Genomic DNA, 18,418 nt, shown 5'->3' with positions numbered 1-18,418 from the left:
GGCTGGAGGCTGGGAGTCCGGGGTCAGGGTGTCACGGGGCTGGTTCCTCCTGAGGCTTCTCCTTGGGACATAGATGGCCCTCTTCTCCCCTTGTCCTCACGTGGCCATCCCTTTGTGTGTATCTGTTCTGCTCTCTTCTTGTAAGGACCCCAGTCAGACTGGGTCAGGGTTCACCCTGGTGACCTCAGTGTCGCTGTGGCCCCGCCCCTGTTGTTCTCACTGGTACCCTGAAGCCAATCCCAGCAGACTGGGGTGCTTCACCTTGCACGGCTGCTGTCTGCCCAGGAGAGACGAGGTTGTGGAGGGTGTAGTGAGGGCACAGGGGCCGTGCTAGACCTTGTGTGATGGTCAGGAGGTCAGGCCTTCTGTTTGGGGTGGTGGCATGGGGGGCGGCCCTAGTGTCTGGGAGCCCCTTTGACTCCCCGGAGGCTGGGCCCATGGGGCTGCCTCACCAGGCCTGTGTTTTGCTTCTTTCTGTGTCTCTGTAACAGACCTTGGCCAGCGGGAGTGGGTGGGAAGCACTTCAAGGCCATGTCCCTGAGCAGGGGGCAGACCTCCCACCATGGTTCTGGGGGAAGTTCTGCCCCACGTGGCTGTGGGTGAAGGTCCAGGTGCCTTGCAGGGAGATCCTTGCAGAGTTATTTTCCCTGGAGGCTTAGGATCCCAGGAGACCCCAGTCCAGTGCAGTGGGTGTGCCCTCGCCCTGGTCTCTGCTCTGTCAGGACCCTGGGACTGACGGTCCCTGGTAGCCGTTGGCCCCGTGAGCTGCCATCGGCCCTATGAGTTCTGGGTGTTAGGTTTTCCTCCTGGGCCACTGGGTAGAGTGTGGCACACGTTGCGGAAGTCCACTTCTGCATACGTTGGATCACTGAGACCCTGTGGGTTGGACCAACCAGCTCCGGGCACTGTTCCTGTGGCCGCCTGCCCCTGGCCTCCAGCCCATGTGCCCTTCTCCCTGCAGGTGTTTGGCCATGGGAAGGCCAACGGGGAGCCTACATGGGCCCTGCTGCTCACTGCCTTCATCTGTGAGACCGGCATCCTCATCGCTTCTCTGGACAGTGTGGCCCCCATCCTCTCCATGTGAGCACGGGCACGGCAAGGGCATATGTGGACCAGGAGTGGGGCACAATGTGGGGGCACAATGTGGGCTCACAATGGGGCACAGCTCCTGTTGTGACCACTAGGGGGGCATGCTCAGGGGACAACAGACGGGTGGGCCCAGGGGCCCAGGTGGTTACGATGTTGGACCGTGATGTGGGTGAGACGGAGCATGGAGACCCCACGGGAAGACAGTGATGTGGACAGTGGGACAGGGAGGCCCCCACAGGAAGAACAGTGACAGGGATGAGGGGGCTCGAGGAACTGGTGGGCAGGGACTCCCACAGGAAGGAGCAGACCACCGTGGGACCTGGCCAGTCCCCTCTCACACTGCCCCTCGGGTCCTTAGGTTCTTCCTTATGTGCTACATGTTTGTGAACCTGGCCTGCGCTGTGCAGACCCTGCTGCGCACCCCCAACTGGCGCCCGCGCTTCAGATACTACCACTGGTAAGGAGACCGCTGGGAGAATACACACGCTGGTGCATCTGCAGGGCCAGCTGCTGCAGTGGCCCAAAGGCCGCGGGGGCCTGGTTGTCCTTGGTGGAAGCACCTAGCCAGGCTGCTGAGGGCGGCATGCCTTCCTTTGTCACCTGGGACCCCGCCTTGTGGCACACCTTATTATCAGTATGGGCCCCGGGGCTGCTTTGTCTTATGTTCCCTGGGCATTAGCTGCCGTGTTTTGTGGCCAGCGGGGTGCTGAGTGCCTCGGGGAACAGTGGGCATTTGGGAAGTCGAAGATCCAGGGCTCTAGCAGGTGTCCAGGGACCGTTTCAGTCCTTGGAGCCAACTTGGCGGGGAGAAGGCCCTTTGCCAGGCACCCTGTCATTTTCTAGGAGTAACTAAAAGAAAGATTCTCCCTAAGGCACCAGGAATGTTTTTGAGGCAGCTGCTCAGATGCGAGATTGGGCATGAGGGCAGGTGGCGTGTCAGGTGTTGGGGTCAGGGTGTTGGCTGGGGCGTGGACTCTGGTCCCCACCTGAGGCCATCGGATGACCACACACTTCCCCAGGACGCTGTCCTTCCTGGGCATGAGCCTGTGCCTGGCACTGATGTTCATCTGCTCCTGGTACTACGCCCTGTTCGCCATGCTCATCGCGGGCTGTATCTACAAGTACATCGAGTATCGCGGGTGAGCTCTGTGGGCCCCGTGGCCACTGCGGTCACTCAGTCCCACTTCCGTGTGCATGCTCTCAGTGTGGGGCCTCCCTGGGGTTGTAGCTAAGTCTTGTGTGGGACCCCCTTGGGCCGGTGGGCTGGGGTCCCTCTCCTGGGGACAGACACACAGGGACCTGGGTGGGATCTCTGCTGCAGCCCTCATCATAATAGGTAGAGAGCTAATTTGGTTTTTTAAGGTAATGATATATATATATTTTTAAGATTTTACTTATTTATTTTCAGAGGGTAGGAAAAGGAGAAAGAGGAAGAGAAACATTGATTGTTTTCCTCTCACACGCCCCTAACTAGGGACCTAGCCTGTAACCCAGGCATGTGCCCTGACCGGGAATCGAACCTGTAACCCTTTGGTTGGCAGGATGACACCCAACCCACTGAGCCACACCAGTCAGGGCACATCTGCTGTTCTTAATCAATTCCATGTTATGACACAGCATTAGGTTTACCTATGTATATGTATAAAAGCTGTAATTATTTTTAAATTTATTTTTAGAGCAAAAGGGAGGAGACAGAGGGAGAGAAATGTTGATGTGTGAGAGAAATGTTGATTGGTTGCCTCTGGGAAGCCCCCAACTGGCAATCTGGCCTGCAATCCAAGCATGAGTCCCAACCAGGAATCAAACTGGCAACTTTCTGGTTCATAGGTCAGCACTCAATCCACTGAGCCACGCTAGCCAGGGCTAAAAGCCATGATTTTTAAGTATGCTTTTGTGGAGACTAAAATCCACCCAATGGCAGCACTGATGTATGATGGATTTCAAAATTTCCAGAAACCACACTGTCAAAAAAATACAGCCATGGACAGTGAGAGCACTTCAGGCTAACTGCATCTCAGAGACTATAGTTTACTCACTGGGGTGTTTCCCCAGCCACCCGGGTCCCTGGAGAGAAGTGAGGTGTGGCCTCTCTGGCCAGGTGGTGGGCTGGGCAGCCTGGGTGGGCTGCCCGAAGTTCCACCCAGTGCTCAGGGTGGTTTGGAAGGAGGTGTGGGGGCTGCGACTGCTTGTGCTGGTGAAGCCTAGGTTGCTGCCTGCCCATCTGGGTGCCCCGGCCACAGCTTCTCCTTCATTTCCCCCAGTTGGCCCCAACTCTGAGGCCGCATACAGGGTGTCAGGGCCATCTTCCCGCACCCCATCACCCCTTCCAGCCAGGGTGTCCTCTCCCCATGTCCTATCCCTCCCTGCTCTAGGCTGGCCTGGGAGCCCCCTCTCCATCACAGAGGTGCCAAGAGGTCCTAAGTCATTACTGGGCTGCTGCCCTGCGGGCACCTTCCTGAACATGCCATAGGAGTGGAGGGGGGCTCACTGTTTCCCCTTCTTCCCAGAGCCGAGAAGGAATGGGGGGATGGCATCAGGGGGCTGTCGCTGAATGCTGCCCGCTATGCCCTGCTGCGTGTAGAACACGGCCCGCCCCACACCAAGAACTGGAGGTGAGTGCCGTGGCCCACCCCAAACCCTGCCCCTGCCCTCTATCCCATGGAACACTTGTTTCTAAAGTCAGACTTACAGAGAGAAACTGTTCCTCCTTGTTAGGAAACGGTGTCTTGGAAGCTTCTAGTGCCTTCCCTCGGTCCAGGGTAGGTCAGCCCAGGTGTGATCAGCTTGTGTGTGATCAGACATCTGAGGGCAGTGCTGGGCTCCATGCGGGGTTCCAGCAATGTGCCGGGTGGGGAACGGGCGAGCTTTCCTAGTGGGGCTGCTGCTGTAGACTGAGGGCTTTAGCATGCAACAGCTGGGAGGGGGTTGGGGCAAGGGTTGCCCTTATGGAACAGGAATTTAATCTGCACAGAAGGCTCTTGGTCTCCCTGTCCTGCACCTGCCTGGAGGTGTTAACAGTCAGGGACAGGAGGTGCCTACTAGGGTTTTCAGCAGGGAGCCTCAGGTTCTGGGTCATGGGGTAGGGTGTGGTGCAGCTCCCAGGGGGCATCTGACTATTCACTGGCCCCACCTGTTTACCTGTCTCTCCTGTCCCACCTATTCACCTTTCCCATCTGTTCACCTATTTCAGTTGTCCCACCTGTTCACCTGTTTTATTTGTCCACCCTGTCTCACCTGGCCACATGTGAGCGTGTGGCAGTGAGTTGCTGTGGTAACTGCTGTCCCTGCATAGGCCCCAGGTGCTGGTGATGTTGAACCTGGACTCGGAGCAGTGTGTGAAGCACCCCCGCCTGCTGTCCTTCACCACACAGCTCAAGGCTGGCAAGGGCCTGACCATCGTGGGCTCTGTGCTGGAGGGGACCTACCTGGACAAGCACGTGGAGGCCCAGCAGGCCGAGGAGGTGGGTCGGGGCAGGCTGGGACTGGAAGACGGAGGTGGGACCAGGGTGGTCTATGAGGGCTGCACACGAAGGTCTTCCGTTTCAGTGCCCCAAGCACAGTGTTGTGTGTCAGGCTGTCGCTTGTCAGAAAAGACAGTGGTCTTTGAGTTTGAAACATGCAGCACAGAAACCTGCTGAAGAAACGCTCCCAGCATACAATGCTCCTGAGGCCTTAGAGGGACAGCCAGTGTCGGTTGTACTCAGGAGGGTCAGGGACTCGGTGCCCAGGGCTGTTTAGCTCCAACCTTGGAAATGTCCTCCTGATGGGCAGGGTCCTCTAGAGCCCTCATGACGGCCCGGCTCCAGTCTGTTTCCTCCTGCGTTTGTGGTCCCTGTGCCGCTGGGTTTGCTTGCTTGGAGGCTCTGGGGTCTCAGCAAGGGCAGAGAGAGTGACTGTAGCCCTTTCTATGAGTACCCTTCAGTGGCTGTAACTAATGGCCACCCATGGGGGGCCTGACATGTTCTACTCAGGTTGTCCACAAACCTGTGAAATAGTAGGTGGTTTCACAACAACGTACAAGGAACCACGTCGAGCTGTGTGCACAGACTGATCGTCACCCCACTCTCTGGCACACACGTGGCCGCATACATACACAGGAAGTCCCGCACAGCCTTCCCTGGCCTTCCCTGTGGCAGTGGTGTCCGTGTGGGGGGTGCCCAGCACTGCCCGGGCCCCCTGTGGTGGGTTGGTGGGGCTGGCAGGCTGCCCCTGCTTAGCCCCATGGGGACCGCAGCACTGACCCCTGACCTCTCCCCAGAACATCCGGTCCCTGATGAGTGCCGAGAAGACCAAAGGCTTCTGCCAGCTGGTGGTGTCCTCCAACCTGCGGGATGGCATGTCCCACCTGATCCAGTCGGCCGGCCTCGGGGGCATGAAGCACAACACGGTGCTCATGGCCTGGCCCGAGTCCTGGAAGGAAGAGGACAACCCCTTCTCCTGGAAGAACTTTGTTGGTGGGTAACATCTCCCACAGGCCGTGGGTACTGGGGTCACCGGCTTGAGAGGTGCTCTCTGCTGGTCTGGGGGGCCCCAAGCTGGGCCGTTTCACTTGAAAGCCTTGAGCTGCCCTGTCCCTTCCTCCCGATGATGCCCCAGTTTGGCGGTCCCTGGGGAGGGCCCGGGCTGCGCCCCGCACGTCCCTGTGCTGGCTGTGGAGTGGCTGTGGACTGAGGAGGACTGCCTCTGGAGCCCACCCCTGCTGGGGGCTCTGCTGGGACCCTGTGGTCACCTCCTGTGGTGGCTGGTGCCCAGCGAGTTCATGGAGTGTATAGTTCTGTTGAGGCCCTTCTGACCCGTGTGCCACCTCTCCACAGACACCGTCCGTGACACCACAGCAGCACAGCAGGCCCTGCTGGTGGCCAAAAATGTGGACCTGTTTCCACAAAACCAGGAACGCTTCAGTGACGGCCACATCGATGTGTGGTGGATCGTGCATGACGGGGGCCTGCTCATGCTGTTGCCTTTCCTGCTGCGGCAGCACAAGGTGGGGATGGGGGTCACGTGGGGAGGGTCACAGGTAGGGGTCATGGGCCACTGGGGTCACACTGTGGGATGGCACTGGGGAGATCATTCGACTTGGGGGGTCGGGAGGGCCTGTGTCCCCTGAGGTGGGCAGTGGTGGCCAGTCAGAAACTGCCCTGTGTGCACATGTCTCCTCTCCCCCACCCCCAGGTGTGGCGGAAGTGCCGGATGCGCATCTTCACGGTGGCCCAGGTGGATGACAACAGCATCCAGATGAAGAAGGACCTGCAGACGTTCCTGTACCACCTCCGGATCAGCGCAGAGGTGGAGGTGGTGGAGATGGTGAGGGCAGCTGGGCCGGGCTGCTTGCTGGCTGTGCTTTTTGTTCACGTTTGGCATAGTTCTGGATTTGTGGGCACCCGGGCTGGAGCAGGGTCCCTGTGGGCCTGGTGCCGACTCCGCACACTGAGGGCGGGCCCTGTGCGTTGCTGTTCCCTGTGCTCCAGGCTGTCGGTGTCTGTCTGCTGTTGTTCCTCAGGGGACACATCTCTGTTCAGGACCCCGAGCTGCACTCCCTCCTCTGGGCTGTGACAGTTTCTGTTTTTTATTTATAACCTTGGCAGTTTAGACAGGCCCAGTTGTTTTGTAAAATGTCCCCCAGATTAGACTTGTCTGATGTTTTTCTCATGACTGGACTGTATTTTGTTTGTGGGAGGAAGCCCCCAGAGGTGGTGTGCCCTCCCCAGTGTGACCTGTGAGGGGAATGTGACATTCGACCCATCCCAGGTAATGAGGACCTGCGGTCCAGCCGCATCCGCCAGTGCCCACTTTGTGAGGTCCAGACTCTGCTCTGGAAGTGCCTCCCCAGGTCCCCTGACCCCAGGACGGGGCTCAGCGGTCAGGATCTTCTCTGCGTGCATCATGCTTCTGTGTGCGTCCTGCAGGTGCATTTGTGTCTAGAGCTCCCACTGCTTTACCCTTCGGGGTGTTCAGCACACTGTTCATTCTGTTGCTCACGTTGTCCAGCTTTGGCTGCTGGGATGTGTTCCACGTGGCTCCTGCATCCCTCCACGTGTCGTCCCCTGTCCCCCTGTCCTCCATTCATCAGCTACCTCACCCATTTAAAATCACCTGAAGCCAAACTGAACTAAGAGCCGATGACCTGGCTCCCATTTGAGGCGGGCACAGAGGCCTGCTGTCAGCGTTGCGGTTCTGAGTGATTGTGGTTATTCTTCTGTTTCAAAGCCCCTGGTCCTCGTTAGCTTTCCAAGTGGGTTAGTTGGTGCCTTTTAGTTAACAATAACGTTGTTAAAATCTACAGTTCTGCTTGATTTCAGTTGTGATTCTAATTAGGTTTAAGTAGCAGCGTCTATGGTTTAGGGACATAATTGTGTTTCCCTTTTGAAAGTGAGAGTAGCCCTGCTCCTGCCTGGGACCACCCTGCTACCCCCCCCCCCCCCCGTTGGAAGGGGGACCCTGGGGGGTCGGTCGTTGCGGAGAGCTCTCCTGTGCTAGGAAGAGGCCGTGCCTGATGTCCAGTTAGTGCCATCTCTCCTTCCCCTTCGGCTGCTTCTGGCATCTTCCTCAGCTGAGCCTCCCCACTCCAGGGCTTTGCAGGACAGAGAGGGTCCCAGATGCTGCTCTCATATGGAGTTACGTGCATTGGGAGCCTTGTTCACAGAGCGAGGGCTGGGGTGTCGCTGGCAGCCGCCAAGCCTGGGCCTCTGGGGTCCTTAGGAGGCAGTGGACCCACGGGAGGCCTGAGGGCCATGGACCTGAGGGGAGTGTGTAAATGAACAAGGGAGGGGAAGTCAGGTCAGAGGCCAAAATTGAACAATTGCAAATTGGGGCCACTAACTAGGAAGGAGGTGTTCCTGGCCAGCAAGCTTTAGAAAGACCAGACTCGGGACCATGAACTGTGGAGCGTCAGCACAAAAGAACTTAGGGGTTTTGTTAAGACTTTTCTTAAAATGAGTAGATTTTATTAAAAGTGTCAGGGAGGAGCATCACAGACATTTAGCTAGTGCACTCAAAGAGCACCCAAGCCAAAACCAGCTTGCTGTGAGTGCCGAGGGTTAGTGCCTCCAGCAGTCGATTCAGCTGGCCATCTGTCCGCAGGGGCCTTGCCTCCTGGGTGCCACCATTTGCAGCCTTAAGTACCAGAGATGAGGGTGCTTTTTATTCTGCAGAGGATGATTTAAATACCTGGAAACGACCAGGAAAATAAACATTTTATTCAGTAAGAATTTAGTAGAGTGGACTGATAACATAAGAATTGATTTCCCCACATGGTGACTCATGAGAAAGTGTCAGGGAGTGACATCCAGCCCACAGAGCCCTGGGGCCAGGGGCACAGAGCTCCACGGAGGTCCCAGGGGCAGCTGTCCCCAGAGCCGCAAGGGCTGAGGGGGTGGTGCACCCCCAGGGACAGGGAGGACCCAGCATCACCCACTGAAGGATGGGCCAGTGTCAGGAAAGGACCAGGCTCTATGGTCCGTGGGCCCATTATGGCATGTGGCCTGCAGAGGGTGAGACCGAGGGGGAGGGGCTGGGCAGCCTGTTCCAGCAGCAGCTCAGACACCGAGCGAAGGCAGTGATCTGTGGCGAAAACGTCATGTTCTGTACACACTGAGTTTCTTCTGTGTCCTGGGACGTTCTAGGTGGAGAACGATATCTCTGCATTCACCTATGAGAAGACGCTGGTCATGGAGCAGAGGAGCCAAATGCTGAAGCAGATGCAGCTATCCAAGACAGAGCGGGAAAGGGAGGTGTGTGCCAGCCCCAGACAGCCCCCAGTTAGAGGTGGTCAGTCACACGGGCAGTGGTGTAGTGTGGGACCCTGTGCTTCTGCAGACCCCACAGAGCTGTCTGGACTAGATTTTGGGGGGTCACTTTGAGCCGGTCATCTCCATCCCTGGGTTATTGAATGGCTGGGTGGCCTGACTTCTACCTCCACCTCCTCTCCCCACATGGGTCAAGGCCACACAGCCCCACTAGCCCTCTGGACCACACCCAGGACGGGTTCAAGGACTGTGTCACCCCTGGTCTCCCCCACACACACAACTGAGAGCTGGCCCAGCCACACACAGCCCTCTCCTCTCTTGAACCATCTGCTCAAACCACCATCATGGCCTAAGTGGTCACCCTTCTGTCCCTTTCATCCTCAAACCAGCAACCACAGTGAGTCCTTAAGAGCCAACTTGTTAATCCCTCCCCCATGCCCCATGCCTGCCTCACACGGTCCTGCCACTGCCTGAGTAACCTTCACTCAGGCCACATAAGCCCCTCCAGTTTCTCACTGATGCTGGCTCATGCCCTGAGCCCACCTCATCCCCACAGGCCTCCCCCATTTCCCTCGGGCCATCCATCAGCACCTTCTCTGCATGCAGGCCTGGGGTACTTTGTGAAATGCTATAGCTGCCTCCTCCCACACCACACCCCTCCCATCCCCAAACTTCATGTCACTTAATACCCATCCCAAAGCATAGGCTTCCTGGCAGCCCCTGTGCTGTTGACAGATGAAAGGATAGGTGAATGAATAGTGGGTGAGTGGGCAAATGAATAGGGAATGAATGAATGAATGAATGAATGAGGAAGAGGGGGTGGATGAGGGGATGAATGAATGATAGAAAGGTGATGAGTAAGGGGGTGAATGAGTGAATCCAAGGAGGGAAGGATGGATGGGTGAGGAGATGAATGAATAGATAAGTGAGGTGATGGATTAGTTAGTGAGTGAACGGATGGACGAGCGAGCAAGTTGGGAAGCAGAGGTAGCCCGTGGAGCAGGGGCTGTTGGATGTGAGCATACCCTTGCATCAATATGGAGTCCTGGGTTCTTTCTCAGTGGCTTTCAGAGCTGGGGCCTGAGGAGCCAGAGAAGGAAGTGATGAATTTGGTCTGGAAGCCCAGGAAGAGGAGAGACTGGTGGGAGTTGGGGCAATGCTGGGGCCTCAGCTGGGAAGCCATTCAGGGGTCCCTTGGTTCTGTGGGCCAGCAGCCTCTCCCTCCCATGCTTGCCTCTTGCTGGGGAGGTTTGGAGACCTGCTGCAGTGAGTCTTATGCTGCCCTGCCCTCCCACCAGGCCCAGCTGATTCATGACAGGAACACTGCCTCCCACTCTGCGGTGGCTGCCAGGTCTCAAGCCCCACCCACACCGGACAAGGTGCAGATGACCTGGACGAAGGAGAAGCTGATCGCCGAGAAGTATAAGAACAAAGATAACAGCATGTCCGGGTTCAAAGACCTCTTTAGCCTGAAGCCGTGAGTGTCAACCTGGTGACAGGGGTGGCAGGTCCCAACTCCCTTTGCTGCCTGTGACAAGGCGGCAGGCACACAGCTGCAGCTTCAGGCCTGGAGGGTAGGGAACCAGCCCAAGGGCCATAGTGTTCTCTCAGGCTGGCTAACTGGGGCCCAGGCAGTGGCCTGGTCTCTGTTCTTGGTGGGTCACACAGCAGCTAGAAATTAGGGCTTCTAGATGGATGAGGACTCTAAGAGGCTCAGACCCCGCTGATGATGCAGGCTGCCTGTCAGGGGTGCCCATGGAGGGCACGTGTGGCCAGGTCCCAGGGAGGGGTCTGGGTTAGAGTCACAGTTACACAGTCCCGGGGTCCCAGGATGGGAGAGCAGCGCAGCTTCTCCCTGGGTTCTTCAGTGTTGGGCTAGACCCTAAAGCCTGGGTTGTCAGGAAGGGCCTGGAGGCTTTCTGGTGCTCGTGGGGTTTAAGAACCCCTTGCAGAGAAAGACCAACGTAGGCCAGGAAAGGGCAGCCTGGGGTGAGCCCGCAGTTGTTGAAGAGTGTGCACCGTGATCACTGCTGAAGTAACATGTTCTCTGTGTTTTCTCTTCCATGTAGAGAATGGGGAAACCTGTAAGTCACTCACTTGGTTTAGGACACCTGCTAGCCTGTGTGCCTCGCATGCCTGCCCACGCACCCCTCGTAAACTGTGTGCTTGGCCATGTGTGCATGTGTCCCCGTGCGTGCGTGTGTGCGTGTCCTTGTGCAGGCAGAGCTTGCTCGTCGCTGCTGTAGCTTTCAGTAATTTCCTGTTGAATTTGCTCCTCTCTGTTTAGAGTGGCTCACGGCACATTCCTGAGATCCATTCTCTAAATACCACGGAAGAACTTGAGATCTGGGTGGGTTGGTCCTGAGCCAGCTCTGCGAGAGCAGAAGCACGTGTCTCAGCAGCTGTTAGTTGGTTCATCCACATCCCTGGGTCAAGGCGACAGATAACGAAACCTCAATTCTGTGGGGACAGAATTGGCTGTGTTCCCCGCACCAGACACCTTTTCACTCCATGGACGCTGCTGTCCTTTAACGGCCACGTGCTGCGGATGTGGATGAACTTTCTGCATGGTCAGACCAGGGCTCAGTTCCATGGCCAGGGGTCCAGGGCCGGCTGGCTGGGTGGGAGGGGCCGCTCCCTGACACTGCTGTTGGTCCATCTGTCCATCCCCCTCTGTCAGTCCCCCTCCACCTGCCCGGCTGCTCCAGGAACTTTGGGCTGTTTTCTCCTGGGGTGGTGCAGCCCGAGACAGTGTCCACAGCAGAACTCTGGAGACTAGGTGGCTGCACTTGCTTTTTGGCCCCAGACCTGAGTTAATTCCGTGACAGTGTTGGTCCACTGAGGGAGCGAACACTGACATGTGGGCGTATCAGGGAGACTGCGCTCGGGGCCTACACAGGACTGTACTTCCTGCTATGTTTTTCTGTACATTTAAAACCCCTCCCGATAAAGTCTATAAATTAGAAAAACACAAACATGTGGACACAGGGTGGGGTTTCTCCCTGAACCACCATTGAACCATGGGCCTGCGGAGACTCTTGTGCCCACATGGCACACTTGGGCTCAGGTCAGGGGCTCCTCACACCCACACCCCACCCCCCTGCACTGAGCAGGGTCAGAGTGGACCCCTGCAGGCCTGGGGACTCAGAAGAAAGCGAACCAGGAAGAGGCTATTTTATGGACAGAACTAAGCATGCAGGTGGACATTCCTCTGGGTCTTCCTCAGGGTTAGGCTGGGAGGAGCTTCTGGAAGGCAGGAGGTCAGCCTATTCCTGACATGTGCATGATTTACTGTGATATTCCTGGGGCACATGCACTTTGGGGTGTTTGCAGGCCCTCCGGCGTGCATCATGGGTATCTTTTCCCTGTGTTTCCTAGTCCCCCTCACCATGTTCCCTCCAGGAACCAGAATCTCCCATTTTGACTTGCCACCCCCAGTACGCTCCACCCCAGACCCTACCTCCCAGCCTCAGAAACCCTGTGGTGAAAGTTCTTCTCCCTCTGGCAGAGTCAGTGTGTTTCTGACACATTTCCAGCTGGTAGACTCCAGGACAGGCTGTCCGGGTGAGGACAGAGGCGCGTGGTCCCTGTCCACGCCTCTGGCCCCGAGCAGGGGCGCGTCGTCCTGGAGCCGCGCTGATTTTAAGATTATATGTGTTTTCCAACTCTTAGCCCTGAGAGATACTTTAATATCTCACACACGCATTTCTGGAATTGCCGACATCCCCACACACACTGGTAATTTTGGCCTCTCCAGGCACCTAATTGATGGTTGTTGCGATGCGAGGTCCTGGCTGTGCCACGGACAGAGACCCGATCTCTAATTTGATCAGTCGGAGTGGGAGGGAGGAAATAAAGGGTCTATGTTCCCGTCTTCCTCCTGGTAATAATTGGTGGTTGTAATCGGGTTTATTTGGCTGAAGGGTTGAGTTGATCAAAGGGTGCGGCCTGGGCATTCGTCCTGCAGGCCTTTTCCTGACCCCTCGTGTGCGGCCTCTGTCTGTCCGCCCGTTCCTCTCCTGTCTGAGGCACTGTGACCTCATAGAAGGGCTGCAGCCGGCCTGCCCAGGCTGTATTTCTGAGGCCGGCCATGGATTCCCTGTGTGTGAACTCAGAATCGTCCAGCACAGGAAGATGCAAATGCTTTGAGGTGGGCAGAGCTCCCAGGATGGCTTCTCCTGAGTGCTTCCTGGAGCGCAGTTCCCAAGGCAGGGGCCCCCTGGCTACCTGGCCGGGGGCCCGTGGGGTCCTGTGGGGTCCTGTGGGGTTGCCTGCGTGCCCAGCTGTGCCAGTGGGTATGGGTCTGCAGTCTCCCTAGTCTTACTTAGCTGGGGACCCTCTCTTGGGGGCCACTGCCGGACCTGGGAAGTGTCAAAGCACAGTGGACCCTCTGTCTACTGGAGTGTGGGGAACTGGGTAGTCAGTGGGGCCTTGGGACTCAGGGTCTGGGTTGCTGAGCATTGGACTCTCTCCTTTAGTGGGAGCCAAGAGCAGCTTCTGGGAGGGCTGAGGGCTGGATGGACCTTCACAGTGGCTGCATCCCCAGCCAGGGTCTAAAGCTTTGTTACAGGACTTAAGATCGCAGTAGGGGTGGAAGCCAGGTGCAGGGGCCTGGTCCCTTCCCCACCACCTCCGGGCTTTGTGGGCCCCACCCGGCCTGTATCCGATGAGCGAGAGGTTGCCATGTGTACAGTTTAGCAGACTCGCCACAGGGTCGTGTTTAAAGCAAGGTTTGGCCACAACTCCAGGGATGCCAATGGGAAACAGTTCAGAGCCCCTGGGTGTGTAAGCGCCTTTCTGGGCCCAGACAGCAAGCTCACCCCCAAAGCATTCGCTTCCGCCTGTGTGGACAGCCGCTTGTGACCTAGAAGCTCGGCAGCTTTAGTGATTGTCAGCCCAAAGCGTTTGGAGGCCAAAGCACTCTGGTTGCTCAGTATCCCCTCCCCTGTCCCCTAATTCCCAGCATGATTCTCCTGTGGAATCACTTCCCGTGGAGCTTTCGGGACTGTGAATCCACTTGAATCAGTTCATTTCTACTCAGCCCTTTCTAACCAGGGTGAAGTAGAGCCGGTCGGGCCTCTGACCCGGCCTGGTGCCCAGCGTCACAGGCTGGGGCACAGAGTGACTGTCCCCTCTTTGCAGGAACCAGTCCAATGTCAGGAGGATGCACACGGCTGTGAAGCTCAATGGTGTTGTCCTGAATAAGTCCCAGGATGCCCAGCTGGTCTTGCTGAACATGCCGGGGCCCCCCAGAAACCGGCAGGGGGACGAGAACTGTATCCTTTCCTGGGCTCAAGCCCCGGGGCTGGGGGGCAGGGGATGTGGGCTCTGAGCGCCCCCTGGCTGCCTCTCCTGGCGTTTCCCTGGGGCCTATGGGCACCTGTGTGTGACTCCATCTCTAGGACGACCCGACCTGCAGTGGTGGGTCCACGGGCCTCTGCCAAGGCTCAACTCTGAGTGCTCTTGGCACCTCACTGCCCCTTAAACACCTTTCTGCCTATCGAGCCCTGTGTCCCCACATGGGCTCCCTGGTCCCTCCTGGTTGCTCAGGGTGTGCCACCCATTAGTGGAGGCTGTGACCTCAAAGGTCACCCACTAGCCCTACCCCAAACTGCGCTGTCAGTCTCTAAATGTGTGTCAGCTGCCACGTGATGTAACGGACAGGTCCTCACACAGGCTCCAGACTGCTAAAGGTCTGTGGCCTGGGGACTGTCCCCCGGGGTTCAGCCCCTACCATCCTCTGGGTCATGGGTGGGGTTGGCAGGAGGAGGTCAGCAGCTTGGCTCTTTGATTTCAGTCTCAAGCTGACCACAAGTTAGGAATTCATGTCTTAGTTAACAGGACATCCCGGCCTATTTGGGTGTCTTGGTGGACAGTGGACATATCAGTCAGGTACATTCCTCTTGGTGGGTCTGTACCCAGAGCCCCAGGTGAGGGCAGGGGTTTTCTCTAGGTCACAGGTAGCAAACACAAGGCTTGCAGGCTGAATCCGGCCTCCACCTTGTTTTATTGGGCCCGGCCCTTGTTTCTACCTGGCAGCAGCACCGAGCTCTCCCTTAACTGTTAAGGAGTAGTTACATTTGTACAGTCCTAAAATTACATTTGGCCCTTGGAAGGCAACCGTGAGGCTGATGTGGCCTCCGGTGAACATGAGTCTGACACCCCTGCTGTAGGTTCTCAGGCCACCTGTGGTGTGGGAGGCCTCTTGTTTGGTGGGGTCAGCGCCTCTGGTTGTATTCCTGGGATCCCTCCCCGGCCCTGCTCCCTTTCTCATCCTCACCTCAGGGACCTGGGGTCTGGCTTTCCCTGACTTAGCCCTCACCTTCTTCCTCAAACTGATTCTTAATGACACAGGACCCTGAATAAGTCACTCTCCACATTTTACGCTTCGTATGCCATGGGACTGACTGGCCTTAACTCAGCCCACCCCAGATATGGAGTTCCTTGAGGTCCTGACCGAGGGGCTAAACAGGGTCCTGCTGGTCAGGGGCAGTGGCCGAGAGGTGATCACCATCTACTCCTAACGTCCGTCCTCTCTGGAAGCGTGCTGGGCAGACCCGGGATGGCGCTGCACACACAGGCCAGTGGCCTGATCTGCCGGCGTGGCTTCCTACGGAAATTTCTAGAACACCACTGGGCTCTCCTGTCCAGGCTGAGAGCCAGCGCGAGACTGAAAGGTCTCCTTGAGTCGAGGAGATGACGTGCCCTCCGTGCTCTGTGTGCTCCTGAGGGAGGCTCAGAGTGCCCAGGATGCAGCCGACCCTCCCCTGGGGCCCTGTGCTCTGCCTCTGGGTTCTGGAATTAATCTCCTTGGCTGCACCTGCCGGGTCTGCTGTGGCAGTCACATTGCAGCTCTTCCCCACCCAGAACATTCACAAGAAGCCACACTTAGACTGAGGTTGGCCTTTGGGCCATTAGGGTGCGTTTATGAGGGCGAAAGGTCAGCCTGTGGCCAAGAGCTCAGTACGTGTTCATTAGCCCCTGATCTCTCTGTCCTTTTAATATCCTTGCTTGTGTTTCTGTAAATGTGGGGAGGCCAGCTCACCACACCCACATCCCCGGGCTCAGCTGGTTGGCCTTGGTCAGGTACCCGCCATGTTGGGGATGTCTGGTAAGGGAACCTAGTTGTTGGCGAGCACAGAGTGGTCATCTGGCTGGGTTTGTGCTCCAGGAAGCTCTGAGGGAAAGAACCCCCAGTGGAGGAGCCCTCTGAGCCCAGTGTGTCTGGGAACTCCAGACTTTTCATAAGCACTGGTGGGCCCAGCCCAGCGGGCACCTCATTTCTGAGATACAGAAGCGGTGAATGCTGAGAGCTCACACCTTCAGGCCCACACGCACACCACACAGTTCAGCTTCTGATGTGTACTCACTCCTTTGACCTCCACGTCCACACCTCACACCCTGGGGCGGGGTGCCAGGCCGCAGCCATTGGATACCTGGGGTGGGAAGGGCACATGCACTGAGGTGCCCAGCTGGATGGAGCCTGTGTCCCTGCCCTGCACGGAGGGGATGACGACAGCTGCGTTCAGGGTACTGGCGCAGTACCTTTCAGTGACCTATAGACTTTGCACTTTACCTTGTGGTCTTTCTGCTTGTGGTCATGATCCCACTCACTGTAGTAGATGCTGCAGTAGTTTGTGCCTCACTTTCTGTGTGGCTTATTTATTTGTTTAAACACCTGGGCGTTTCAATGCCAATCATCCACAAAGAGATGGCGTCTATGAAACAGGCCCCCGGCTTTCTCACGCTTCCATTCGCTCCCAGGGGAATTGGCCTGGGCTGCGGATTTCACGTTAGGGTAAAGGCTAAGCATGCATTTCCAGACATTTCTGAGGACCCATCAGGCAGCCTAGGGGGCCTGCATTGCCATCAGAAGGACCACTGGGCAGAGCATGTGCCAAATAGCCACAGCCGGGCTGGGGGCAGGGTGTGCAGACTTTCGCCGATCCTGGTTCAGCACTGAGCTAAGTGAAACCTGCCTCACTCATGGATGCGTGGTGAAGGTCCGCGTGTCTGCCCCGCCTGCCCGTCTGCAGTCTTAGCACCACGTAGCGTCTGCACTGAGCTTTGTGTATCTGTAACAGCAGTCAGTACAAGTGGGTTTTGTTTTCCTTTTACAGCTTCCTTGTCTTCGTATGATTTTTGTTAGTAGAAGAATAAAATTCAATGAAATCTATGTTGAAGAATCTCGTGTCTCATTCAGCATTAAAATTAGACAATTGCACAAAATGCCCCTATGCCTCCCTTCTTTTGAAGGAGTTTGCTGGAATCGCTCAACATGTCATTTCAGAATGGAATCAGCAAATGAAACCTGTGATTTGAAGGGACCCCTTGTGACACACAGGCTTACAGCAAGACCACACCCACCAGGATGGAGGGGACTCCTGCCCTGGGTGGAGGGGTGGTTACTGTGGAAACTGTTGAAGCCCCTCTAAAAGCTCCTGGAACTGTTCAACAGAGTCCCCGTGTGACCCAGCAGTGCCACTCCCAGGTGCACAGCCCAGAGAAACGTCTGTATGAACTGGCAGGCCCATGTTCATAGCAGCACCGGTCACACCAGCCGAACTGTGGGAACAGCCCAAACTCCCAGCCACTAAGTGGCTAAAAACATAGACACGTTCACTGGAATAAAACTTAGTTATTGAAAGGAATGATGTTCTAATGTCCCACCCTATGGATGGGCTGTGTGAAAGAAGCCAGCCGCAGGTCCCGTATGATTGCACTCACGTGAACTGTGCTGGGTAGTGGGACAGAACGTGGACTGGTGAGTTAGTGACTGAGTGGGCACGGGGTTCCTTTAGGGGCAAAGACGATCTGAAGTGTTCATGGTGAAGCTTGCAGTCTGTGAGTGAGTGTGCAGGGAACTGAATGCCATGCAGTGAATGAGATGTGTGAACCGTCTGCCGTGCCTCCTGGGGACCTTGGGGGCAGTTGGACACAGGACCGTGGGAGAGTGACCTAGAGAGTGGAGCTGCCCTTCAGTCTCTGCTAGGGGGCGCTCACACCCATGACCTGGAGTACAGGGGCCTGGCCTTTGGGGCAGGAGTGAGGGTGCCATGGGACTGGGTGGGTCAGGCTGCACGGGGAACTGGAGGAAACTTGAGGGAAGATGTGGAAGGGTCCCAGGGTCATGACCACACAACCATGGGCACCCACACAGCAGGTTTGGCACAGCGCAGAGTCCTCTGGGCCTCAGACTCAATGTGGCACCTTTACCACTGGACAGCCCTGGAAAGGGGTACAGACGCATGAGACACCAGAGCTCTAAGTTGGTGTGAAAGGCAAACCCAAACTGCCAAGATACAACGAAACTGCGGGTGTGTGTCAGCCACAGCCCACAGTGCCCTTGAGCACCCGGAGGAAGCCACGGCCCCTTCTGAGGCTTCCACTGCACTTGGCCCAATAGGCAGGTACCTCCTTGCTGGGTGAGCTGCCAGCGCCTGACCCAACTGGGTGCTGCTGCCTGTGTCTCACCCTCCAAGGAGGCCCCTTCTCAGCAGCTTTCCCTGGGGCAGCCCCACCTGGAATGTGGACCCTGTGTGCTGTTGGTCTCTGGGCCCCACTCGGCCACCCGCCCCTCTGCT

At 57.0% G+C, this 18,418-nt stretch overlaps 1 protein-coding gene across 6 annotated transcripts in view; it reads left to right on the top strand.

The window, feature by feature from the left end:
- Positions 1-17,010, top strand: part of SLC12A7 (solute carrier family 12 member 7) — an 85,204-nt gene extending 68,194 nt beyond the window's left edge. For 4 of the 6 annotated variants that reach the window (XM_037062941.1, XM_037062943.1, XM_037062942.1 and 1 more), the window contains 13 exons: positions 962-1,080; positions 1,448-1,546; positions 2,109-2,228; positions 3,597-3,701; positions 4,382-4,550; positions 5,348-5,543; positions 5,904-6,073; positions 6,262-6,393; positions 8,712-8,819; positions 10,133-10,311; positions 10,904-10,918; positions 13,977-14,110; positions 15,267-17,010. In XM_037062941.1, coding sequence (XP_036918836.1) covers positions 962-1,080; positions 1,448-1,546; positions 2,109-2,228; positions 3,597-3,701; positions 4,382-4,550; positions 5,348-5,543; positions 5,904-6,073; positions 6,262-6,393; positions 8,712-8,819; positions 10,133-10,311; positions 10,904-10,918; positions 13,977-14,110; positions 15,267-15,358 — 1,638 coding nt within the window. In that variant the 3' untranslated portion in view covers positions 15,359-17,010. The remainder of the gene's footprint in view (positions 1-961; positions 1,081-1,447; positions 1,547-2,108; positions 2,229-3,596; positions 3,702-4,381; positions 4,551-5,347; positions 5,544-5,903; positions 6,074-6,261; positions 6,394-8,711; positions 8,820-10,132; positions 10,312-10,903; positions 10,919-13,976; positions 14,111-15,266) is intronic. The other 2 variants (XM_037062944.1, XM_037062945.1) reach the window with 1 other exon arrangement.
- Positions 17,011-18,418: the final 1,408 nt, after the last annotated feature.

This window comes from Sturnira hondurensis, unplaced genomic scaffold, assembly GCF_014824575.4.
Source record: "Sturnira hondurensis isolate 20B ecotype Veracruz unplaced genomic scaffold, ASM1482457v3 Scaffold0014384, whole genome shotgun sequence".
Taxonomy (NCBI): Eukaryota; Metazoa; Chordata; class Mammalia; order Chiroptera; family Phyllostomidae; genus Sturnira; species Sturnira hondurensis.
Note: the sequence above shows the minus strand (reverse complement) of the source record. Positions and strands in the feature narration are given on the sequence as shown.